This window comes from Cetorhinus maximus, unplaced genomic scaffold (assembly GCF_964194155.1).
Source record: "Cetorhinus maximus unplaced genomic scaffold, sCetMax3.hap1.1 HAP1_SCAFFOLD_243, whole genome shotgun sequence".
Taxonomy (NCBI): Eukaryota; Metazoa; Chordata; class Chondrichthyes; order Lamniformes; family Cetorhinidae; genus Cetorhinus; species Cetorhinus maximus.
Window position 1 is genome coordinate 23,237 of NW_027596206.1, and position 11,514 is coordinate 34,750.

An 11,514-nucleotide genomic window follows, 5' to 3' on the forward strand; every position below is an offset into this window, starting at 1 on the left:
AGCATGATGCCACCACCAAACACATCTTCCCATCACCCCCCCTGGCAACATTCCGTAGGGATCGTTCCCTCCGTGATACCCTGGTCCACTCCTCAACCCCCACCTACGGCACCTCCCCATGCATACGCAAAATATGCAACACCTGCCCCTTCACTTTCTCTCTCCTCACTGTCCAAGGGTCCAAACACTCCTTTCAAGTGAAGCAGCATTTCACTTGCATTTCCCCCAACTTAGTCTACTGCATTCGTTGCTCCCTATGCGATCTCCTCTACATTGGAGAGACCAAACGCAGACTGGGCGACCGCTTTGCAGAACACCTTCAGTCTGTCCGCAAGAATGACCCAGACCTCCCTGTCGCTTGCCATTTTAACACTCCACCCTGCTCTCTTGCCCACATGTCTGTCCTTGGCTTGCTGCATTGTTCCAGTGAAGCTCAACACAAACTGGAGGAACAGCACCTCATCTTCCGACTAGGCACTTTACAGCCTTCAGGACTGAATATTGAGTTCAACAACTTTAGATCTTGAACTCCCTCCTCCATCCCCACCCCCTTTCCGTTTCTTCCCCCTCCCTTTTGTTTTTTCCAATAATTTATATCGATTTTTTCTTTTCCCACCTATTTCCATTATTTTTAAATCTATACCTTTTATGCCCTTTTAGTCTTATTTCACCCCACCCCCACTAGAGCTATCTGTACCTTGCATGTCCTGCCATCCATTCTTAATTAGCACATTCTTTTAGATAATATCACCACCTTCAACACCTCTTTGTTCTTTTGTCTGTGACATCTTTTGATTATCTGCTCCTATGGCTGCTTGCTTGTCCCTACAACCACCCTCCCCCCCCCCCCCCCCCCCCCCCCCAACTTCTCTCCCCCCACCCCCCCACCTTAAACCAGCTTATATTTCACCCCTCTCCAATTTTTACTTAGTTCTGTTGAAGGGTCATGAGGACTCGAAACGTCAACTGTGTTCTTCTCCGCCGATGCTGCCAGACCTGCTGAGTTTTTCCAGGTATTTCTGTTTTTGTTTTGGATTTCCAGCATCCGCAGTTTTTTGTTTCTATCTGTACCTTGCTTGTCCTGCTTTCTACCCTTAATTAGCACATTCCTTAGATAATATCACCACCTTCAACACCTCTTTGTCCTTTTGTCTGTGACATCTTTTGGCTATCTCCACCTATCACTGGCCCTCTATCCAGCTCTACCTGTCCCACCCCCACTTAAACCAGCTTATATTTCACCTCTTTTCTATTTTTACTTAGTTCTGTTGAAGAGTCATACGGACTCGAAACGTTAACTGTGTTCCTCTCCGCAGATGCTGCCAGACCTGCTGAGTTTTTCCAGGTATTTTTATTTTTGTTTTAGACTGGGCATGCTGGCTCTTTGAGTGGGTTCTTGGAGTAAATTCCCAAATTAGATATTAAACCAAAGAGAGCAGGTTTCTCACTTGGTTCTGTGTTCCATCACTCAGATATATCATTTATTGAGATTTGTAACATTATTGATAAATTTTCATGATCAACAAAGCATAGCTCATCTCTTGATATCATGCCCATGCCTGAACCCTACTCCAAATCTGGAACTAACACTATCATTAATTTATACAAAGCAGGAGCCTTGGTACCATGCCCACATTTCATGTTAATTGTATGGAGGTGGTGGGCATTAGCTGATAGAGTCATAGAGTCATAGAGGTCTACTGCACAGAAAAAGGCCCTTTGGCCCATCAAGTCTGCACCGGTCAAACAAGTTCCCAACTATTCTAATCCCATTTTCCAGCACTAGGCCCATAGCCTGTATGCCATGGCATCGCAAGTGCACACCCAAATACTTCTTAAATGTTATGAGGGTATCTGCCTCTACCACCCTTTCAGGCAGTGAGTTCCATATGATCCATGAAAACACATGAGAAATAAATAGTGTTTTATAAGTCAAATTCAAAGCTACCCTTGCAGTATTCATTGAAGTTAAGCTCGAGTAAAAGCAGCTTTTATCTCATTGGGTGACCATGATCTTGCTCCCTCCTATAATACATCTAGGTACACATTACTCTCCAATAGAGTTACTCAAAAATTTTACCAAATTAAAGATTTACCTGTCTTGACTCACACAAACTTTTCGTATAAATGACAAGAGTTCCAAGGTGAAATGTGACTATTTCTGAGCATTAGTGTGATTTACTTGAATCCATATAAATCCCTAGACTGAAACTGTGGTTGTTGGATTAGGAGTGTATGCTTGTGAGGTGTAACTCTGTAAATAAATATAAAAGTGTGTAAGGATTGGCTCCAGTTCTATCATTCACCAACTGGTTTTCTGGAGTGTAATACTTCATCATTATTCCTCCTGGACTTGGGAAAGGGTGACATCCCTACACCAGAGCTCACCGTCCACCAAATCAGCCTACGGCTTCACTTTCCAGCCTGGGTAGACAAGAGGTGGATCTGCAGAATCACTTAATGCATGAAATAAAATCTGCAGCTGGCATGAAGTTTCATGCCAACACTTGGGTAGGCAGGGGTTGGACTTTTAAGCAACAAATCAAATTTTGTAGCTGACTGCAGAGAATATGGGGATAGAAGCTGGGCATTCAGCCGCTTGAACCTGCTCAGCAATTCAATGGTTAACCTGTACCTCCACGTCGCACACACCCAACCTGACTCCATGACCCTTAATACTCTTACCCAACAAAAATCTACCAATCTGAGTTATACATTTTTAATTGACCCCCAGCATCCACAGCTTTTTGAAGGAGAGTGTTTGAGATTTCCACTACCCTGTGTGTGAAGAATGACTTTCTGACATCACCCCTGTATGAGCCTGGATCTAATTGTAAGTTTGCCTCCTCCCCTTGTTCTGAAGTCTCCCACCAGAGGAAATAGTTTCTCTTTATTTAACCTATCAAATCTTTTAATCATCTTAACCACCTCAATTAGATCATCCTTTAATTTCCTATATCTGAGGGAAATGTAGAGAGGAGGTTAGATATTAAACTCTGGTAAATGAATTGGGCATAGTATTCACCAGGAAAGAGGGATGAGGTAGTTTGGATTACTGCTGCGAGAAAGCTAGAAGATTGGGGATGGAGTGGAACAGAGGGAACCTCTGGCCCTGTCCAGGAAGGACTTGGAATTGGAGTGATGGACAGAGTTGAGTTAACCAGGGGAATACCATTTAAAGAGCCCAAAATGTTAGGGGACAAAAAGAGAAAAAATGTGTGATACAGGGTTTGGGCAGCTGGTATAGGAGGGTATGGAACCATAGAATCCTCCATCACAGGAGACCTCGGCTCATCATGACAGCGCCAGCTCTTTGGTAGAACTACTCAGTTAGTCCCAAAGCTTCTCCCTGATCCTGAAAATGTTCCCTCTTCAAGTATTTATCCAATTGCCTTTTGAAAGTTCTTCTGGAATCTGCTTCCAGCATCTTTTAAAACAATACATTCCGGATCACAACAACTCGCTGCGTAGAAAAAACTTCTCCTCATCTCCTCCTCTGGTTGTTAAATCTGTGTCATCTGGTTACTGACTCTCCTGCCAATGGGAACAGTGTCTCTTTATTTACTCTATCGAAACTCCCCATAGTTTGGAAACCTGTATTAAATCCCCCCTTACCTTTGTTACTAAAAGGAGACCCACTCCAGTTTCTAAGAAAGCAGCCTTAACCTGTCATTATTTTAAAGACCTGAAATCACATTTTCAGGGCTGCATTTTAATTTAGAGAGACAAACATGGTAGAGGTTGTGTTCAGTTTAAACCAGGATTTGATTCCTCAGAGATCGGCAGATAATCCTATTTAGGCTCGCTGAATGATCTGACCTGGGCACTGACCCTTATCCTGTCCTGACCTGACCTCTACACATATATGCTTTCTAGCAGGTGTCACTGAATAATGACAGGAGTGGAATCCTGGCTGATTTGTCCCAGGCTTAGCTCTTTCCCTTTGTCCAGAATAGTCAAACCAGAGGATATGGCCTGTCCTTGGAGGGGTTAAGTTCATAGATAATCTGTGGAAATAATATTTCACTGAGCAAATTGTTGATCTATGGAACAGATTCCATAGAGAGACAGCGGAAGAAGTTTGCATTTATTCATTCAAATGAGAGATTATCTTCCCAGAATTAGCATTTTGGGTACAGTATGTAATTTAATACATGAGGTGAGGTAAGTGTGGAGGGAACAGGTGATTTTGAACCTCTAGTTCCCAAAACTCTCTGCCACTGGAGTTTTCCTCACCCCATATCTGGGTGTGTTATAGACTCATTGATAGCTAGGGTCAGCCAACAATTCCATTATCGTTATGTCATATGACTGGTAGAAGGCTGTAAAGGGTCTAATGATAGCTACTGAGCATGTGCACAATGATGTCACTCACTGAGGGGAGTTGAGTGTGGAGCATCTCAGAGGGTAGGCTCTTGCTATGTCTTGATCTAACCTCACTCACTCTTCCAGAACCAGTTCATGGACACAGGGAGTCGAAGCCTATCCCAACAGGCAATGGGCATGGTACACCCAGGACAGGATACCAGTCCATCACAAGGCACACACTCACGTACCATTTACCATAGCCAATCCATCTAACCAGTAGGCTTTTGAACAGTGGGAGGAAACCGGAACACTCGGCAAAAACGGGGAGAATGTACAAATTCCAAACAGACAGGTACCCAAGGTCAGGATCGAACCCAGCTCCCTGGAACTGTGAGGCAGCAGTGCTAACTACCCTGCCACCTCTTGATCTAATCTAACCTTTGTAAATAGTTAGCATATAAATAAATGGTTTTAAACAAAAGATCAGTGCCTCCAGGAATATCTCTTGTAGAAGAAGATGCCAACGAATCCCGAGGAAAACCCACAATAACAGAAAGGCAAACTAGATGGGCCTTTGTCTTCTTTTGGCTGGACAATTCCTGTGTTCCCGCCCCCTCGTTCCTCCCCTCCCTGGTGCTATGCAATATAACCGAAGATTGGGAGCTGAGTTGAGGTGACTTGCCTTGGCCTGTGTGGTTGAGTGTCACACTGGGGGCGCTGGAGGGAGGGGAACCCTTCACTGTAATTCCGTGGCCATGCCTATGTTGCTCTGGGAAACAAAACTCCTTAAATCCATGGGGGACACGGGCGTAAAAAAAATGGCGCATTTGTTTCATTTTCTTTGAACACTTTAATTTAGTACTTATAAAAGAATTGGAGATGGAGAGGAAAAGGATGTTGGACTGGGTGGGCAGTTGGAGGTGGAAGGTCATGTGGTGAAACTGGCACAAACCAGCACTTACTGGGCCAAGGCATGTTAAAACGACAGGCACAATGCAGTGACTGTAATTCAAAGGTATTTGCGGGTGGAATCTAATTCTAAAGAACAATTGCAACAAGGCACAGTGTAACCACCGAGAACCCCTTCCAGTTAGCAGTCCTTATTCAATACACAAATGTAATGGAATTCTTTATTTGCCTATGCGTATGTACATAATATAATTTGAATAATCTTTAACTTGCCAACTGCAAACAAAGGTCCATTGGAGAGTGAAAATTGTTTCGGAAGGTGTGAATGCAGGTGGGACGTGCACTGAAATATCATCGGGCCTCTTCCTCCAATTGTTCATATCAGAACCACAACTTTTGCAACTGTTTTGCATGTGTGTGTGTGTGTGTGTTTGCACAGCAAAGTGCCTTCTCACTGAGGAATTCATAAAGATTTTATGTCGTCTATTCTGCAGAAGTGGGTGTGTGCAGAAACCCAAGCCCATGTCATGCTTAGCATGTATTGATTATTGTCAATGCCCTGTGGGCTCCAATCTCTCCCTCTCTCGGTATTGTGCTATGAATAGTACATGTGGTAGTCAGGTCTCTCCCCCGTACTGTCCCCTATGGTTCATTTTTACTTTCAGATAAACCATTCAATTCGCCTCTTTCCCTCACAGTGTTGAAATCATTTTACACTGGGATAGAAATTGGTGCCCATTAGCCTTGTTTTTTGGGTGTAAAATAAGAGGAAAGCACACCAGTCAATAGTAGGACAGCCAGTGTGCAATCTGCACAGACTGCATTCCAGGTCAATATTTCAAACAGTCGTTAAGCCTCTTAAATATGTTAATGAGAGGTTTAGCTCTCATTGAAAGATCCCTTCACTAAAATTTGATCCCCCTCAGGTTACTGCAGCAACCCTGCAGCCATCGGCGAGAGGTGTGCTGAGTTGTAATTTCATTTTCAAACTGTGTTCTCTCTTTGGCTCCACAGTCCTCGGCAATCACCCTCCCAACCGTCCGGCTCGATCCAACCCCAGCAACCCCCAATCTCAGAGGCGGCCTGCAGGACACAGCTGGTTTCCCAAGTTGATTTCTCTTGTGATGTAGGCTGTCTACAGGGTCGTGACTGGGGTTGCCAACTCTGTTTGGAGGTATTCCTGGGAGCTTCACCACATGACCTTCCACCTCCGACTGCCCACCCACAGTCCAACATCCTTTTCCTCTCCATCTCCAATTCTTTTATAAGTACTAAATTAAAGTGTTCCAAATTGAAACATCTGCACCATTTCTTTTACGCCCGTGTCCCCCACGCCCACGCTCCCCACCTTCCCCCCCTCCCACCACACCCCGCAAAAACCCATGGATTTTCCTCCTGGATTTTTGCTCACAGTGATGTCCATGAGGTTAACCTTTAATTTCTGGAGACTCCAGGGCAATCCTGGAGAGTTGGAAACCCCTTGGAGTGACAGGACCTAATAGGCAGCCCCAGTGATTTAGATAAGACCTGAGGCTCATGCATCACAGACTCTGGGCCCAAGATTGGCCCCAGACTAATTTCCACTCATCATATCATCTCCTTGCTAGGTTGCTCTCTTCCTTCTTCCTTTAACCTCTGGGCTTTCAAAACCAGAGCTTCATGCCCCTGAAACAGCACTTGTTAAGTTAGCTAGTTTCTGCCCTCCTGTCAGACTTGCTGATGTCCCACACTATGGGCAGGGCTGTCACCTCCACTTTGAAATAAAAGAACCCCATTTTTCCCTGGAAAATAAATGCTGAAATAAAGGGAACGTAGCACCAATTCTCCCATGGAACACTGGTGCCAGTACTCTCAGTGTAAATATTAAATATTTCTACTTATTGATAGGGGTTTTATCTTGAGTGTAACATCCACTAGGTACACAGCTCATGGTGATAAGCACTGGTGGAGTAATTGGAAATACTGATTGTTTAAATGGCAGAGGGAGGGATTGTTTACAGTTGGTGAGCAGCATTGACTAGAGAGAACACCTAGGAATTCCAGCATGATGATGTCGGGTTGCTATTCTGACTTTATCACGCCAGTCATCAACAATACGATGGGCAGGTGGGCTCTGAAATCAGCAACCCACCCGCCATTGTGAATTTCCTAACCAATGCCCATTAAAGCGTGTCGGCAGTCCAATCAACTGCAGTAATACATCTCTGAAACCGTAATACATTGCCTGCAGTGAAACACGCTTGATGTGGGGACCTTGATTTTTCATGAATATTGGAAAGGGCGGATATGAAGGCTGGAGGTGGGTCCATGTCTGACTTCTTCAGGAGAGGCTGCTGACAGGCATTTCACTGGCACCAGAGGAACATAAGAGCATAGGAAATGGGACCAGGAGTAGGTCATTCAGCCCCTTGAGCCTGTGCCACTATTTAACTAGATCATGGCTGATCTTTTACCTCAATGCCATTTTCCCGCACTATCCCCATATCCCTTGATATCTCTAGCATCTAGAAATCTATTGCTCTCTGGCTTTAAACACTCAATGACTGAGCCTCCACGGCCCTCTGTGGTAGAGAATTCCAAAGATTCATCACTCTCTGAGTGAAGAAATTCCTCCTCATATCAGTCCTAAATGGCCTACCCCTTATTCTGAGACTGTGTCCCCAGTTCTAGATCCCCCAACCAGGGGAAACATCCTTCTTGCGTCTCTGAATGGAGAGCTGTGACTAGTGGAGTTCTGCAGGGATCAATGCTGGGACCTTTGCTGTTTGTAGTATACATAAATGATTTGGAGGAAAATGTAACTGGGCTAATTAGTAAGTTTGCAGACGACATTAAGGTTGGAGGAGTTGCAGATAGTGAAGAGGATTGTCAAAGGATACAATGGGATATAGATCGGTTGGAGACTTGGGCGGAGAAATGGCAGGTGGAGTTTAATCTGGACAAATGCGAGGTAATGCATTTTGGAAGGTCTAATACAGGCAGGAATTATACAGTAAATGGCAGAACCCTTAAGTGCATCGACGGGCAGCGGGATCTGGGTGTACAGGTCCACAGGTCACTGAAAGTGGCAATGCAGGTGGATAAGGTAGTCAGGAAGGCATATGGCATGCTTGCCTTCATTGGCAGGGGTATTGAGTATAAAAGCTGGGAAGTCATGCTGCAGCTGTACAGAACCTTGGTTAGGCCAAACTCGGAATAGTGCGTGCAATTCTGGTCGCCACATTACCAGAAGGATATGGAAGCATTGGAGAGGGTGCAGAGGAGGCTTACCAGGATGCTGCCTGGTCTGGAGATTATTAGCTATGAGGAGAAACTCAGATTGTTCTCACTAGAGCGACGGAGATTGAGGGGCGACTTGATAGAAGTTTACAAAATTATGAGTGGCATGGACAGAGTAGATAGTCAGAAGCTTTTTCCCAGGGTGGAAGAGTCAATTACTAGGGGACATAGATTTAAGGTGAGAGGAGAAAACTATAGAGTAGATGTGCGGGGCAAGTTTTTTACGCAGAGGGTAGTGAGTGTCTGGAATTCGCTGCCAGAGGACGTGGTGGAAGGAGGTACGATAGTGGTGTTTAAGAGGCAGCTTGACAAATACACGAATAGGATGGGAATAGAGGGATATGGACCCCGGAAGTGCAAAATGTTTTAGTTGACGGGCAATATGATCGGCGCAGGCTTGGAGGGCCGAAGGGCCTGTTCCTGTGCTGTACTTTTCTTTGTTCTTTGTTCTTTGTACCCCGTTGAGCCCTGAAGAATTTTGTAGGTTTCAATGAGATCACATCTCATTCTTCCAAACTCTAGAGAATAAAGACCCAATCTCCTCAATCTCTCCTCATAGGACAATCTCGCCATTCCAAAACTCTGACAGGTGCATGAACCTTTGGCAGTTATCAGGGGTATTAGTCAGTACACCGTCCACAAAATTGTTGACACTGTAAGCTAACATCAATGCAGCATTTGTGTGGAGTCTAGTATGGGCCTAGTGTATTCTCTTGTCCAGTCTGCCTTCAGCTGCCCCTTACTCCTCATCAGGTTGTCCCCCATCCTCCATTTCATCTGACTCCTGTCCCTGTTCAGTTGGCCTCCTTCCTCACCTCCTTCATTGAGGGGAAGAGGAGGAGAAGCTGAGGGAGGAGGCCAGCTGAACAGGGGAAGAAGCCACATGAAATGGAGGATGGAGGACAACCTAATGAGGAGTGAGGGGCTGCTGTGGGCAAACTGCAGCAGACACAGGGACACAAGCAAAGGCCATGCCCTGCCAGTCGTGTGTACAGGGTCTGTATGACACATCTACAAATGACGGAGAGACAGTGCCTGCAGAGACTTTGCTTTTCACAGGCCACTGAAACATCTCTGTGTGACAAGCTAGCCCCAGAGATCGCACTCAACTGTGCAGGTGGCCGCCCGATACCAGTGGTGTTGAACATCACAGCGGCTATGAGCATAGTCCTGAAAGCTTCACAACAGTTAAAACAACTATAATCATTAATCAAAACTAACTCACCTATTGCAATGTCTCCAGAATTTTACAATCACCAACAGAAATTTCTTACTCTCTGCAAACGATGATCCCTGGTGGAGTTGACACAGTCCCATGCCAGGGGTCCCTTTAAATGAGCGGCGGTGACCTCCTTCCGTGTCACTCCTGCCACCTGCACAGAGGATTTTGTTACTGTATAGAGGAGATTGTTATTGTACAAAGAGCATATAGTCATAGATACAATACAGGGACTGTACAGCAACTTCAGATTGTAATCTTTACAATGATTGACCTAAATGGAGTTGGTGTACTTGGTGCCTTTGGAGTCAGCGTGTTTGGCCAATTCCCCTGGCAGTATGAGGCGGACAGCGCTCTGGATCTCTCTGGCCAAGATGGTGTGGTGTTTGTTGTATTGAATGAGGTGTGAGGCCTTGGAGGCGATGCACTCGAAAATGTCGACAATGAAGGAATTGATAACACTCATGGCCTTGGAGGAGATCCTGGTGAAAGGGTGGAGCTGGGTCAGTACCCTGTATACGTAAGTGGGATAGCTCCGCTCGCGAGATTTCCTCCACTTCCTGGGCGCAGATGTCCCACCCTCACTGGTCCACCGGGTACGCGGCCCACCATCCTTTAACACTGTTGGCTGACAACCTGCCCGGTGGCTGTTAATTGGCTAATTTGTGTATTATGCTGCATTTTTCAAAGATGGGTGGGGGTGGGGCGGGGCAAGGGAAATGGCAAGCTACCAACTTCCGTAATGTACTCCTGCCTACTGCCAAGGTGCGTAGAATCCTTTTAAAACTTGACTTATAATTTCTACCTCCTCCCCTAGCAGAAATATCATCCACATTGTGGCTTTTGTTTGCAGTACAGCACAACACCGTTCCCACTTCAGTTTCTGCATACTGCATGTATAGTTCCTCAAATTGCCATATATTGTCTTCATGAGCCTCTACATAATCTCTACATCATGCCTGTGTGGTCCCTGCACTATCCCTATATTCCTAATATCATTCCTGTATGTTTATCAGCTGTATAAACTGCCCACATTACCTCTGAATAGTCCCGTTATATGTCCATGTGTTTGATTTGGTCCAGGTTGAGTGGAATGCCTGAGGTGGTGGCTGCGGTTAAGGGCGGTGTGACCCACAAGGCGTTGAAGCAGACGCTGATTAAAGTCACCAAGAAGCCGCCCAAGAAGTGGAGGAAATCTCGCAAGCAGAGCTATCCCACTTACGTATACAGGGGGCTGACCCAGCTCCACCCTTTCACCAGGATCTCCTCCAAGGCCATGAGTGTTATGAATTCCTTCACTGTCGACATTATCGAGTGCATCGCCTCCAAGGCCTCACACCTCATTCAATACAACAAACACCACACCATCTCGGCCAGAGAGATCCAGAGCGTCATCTGCCTCATGCTGCCAGGGGAATTGGCCAAACACGCTGACTCCAAAGGCACCAAGTACACCAAGTACACCAACTCCATTTAGGTCAATCATTGTAAAGATTACAATCTGAAGTTGCTGTACAGTCCCTGTATTATATCTATGACTATATGCTCTTTGTACATTAACAATCTCTTCTATACAGTAACAAAATCCTCCGTGCAGTAACAATATCCGCTCTCTACAGTAACATTATCTGCTCTGTACAGTAACATTATCCACTCTGTACAGTTACTAAATCTTATGTATACAGTTACTGTATTCTTTCTGAACAGTAACTGTATCCTCTCTGCTAATTCAATATCACACAATTACTTCTGATGTTCAGTGCCCGTGTATAAAACCCAGAATCCTGTTTGCTTTTCAT

The 11,514-nt window shown here is 45.2% G+C and overlaps 1 protein-coding gene across 1 annotated transcript; it reads left to right on the forward strand.

Annotated features, from left to right (window-relative positions):
- The first annotated feature begins 10,149 nt into the window (after positions 1 to 10,149).
- Positions 10,150 to 11,192, forward strand: LOC144673068 (histone H2B type 1-A-like). The gene is made up of 2 exons (XM_078535064.1): positions 10,150 to 10,235; positions 10,799 to 11,192. Exons 1-2 carry the CDS (start codon positions 10,150 to 10,152, stop codon positions 11,190 to 11,192), a joined length of 480 nt encoding a protein of 159 aa, XP_078391190.1.
- Positions 11,193 to 11,514: the final 322 nt, after the last annotated feature.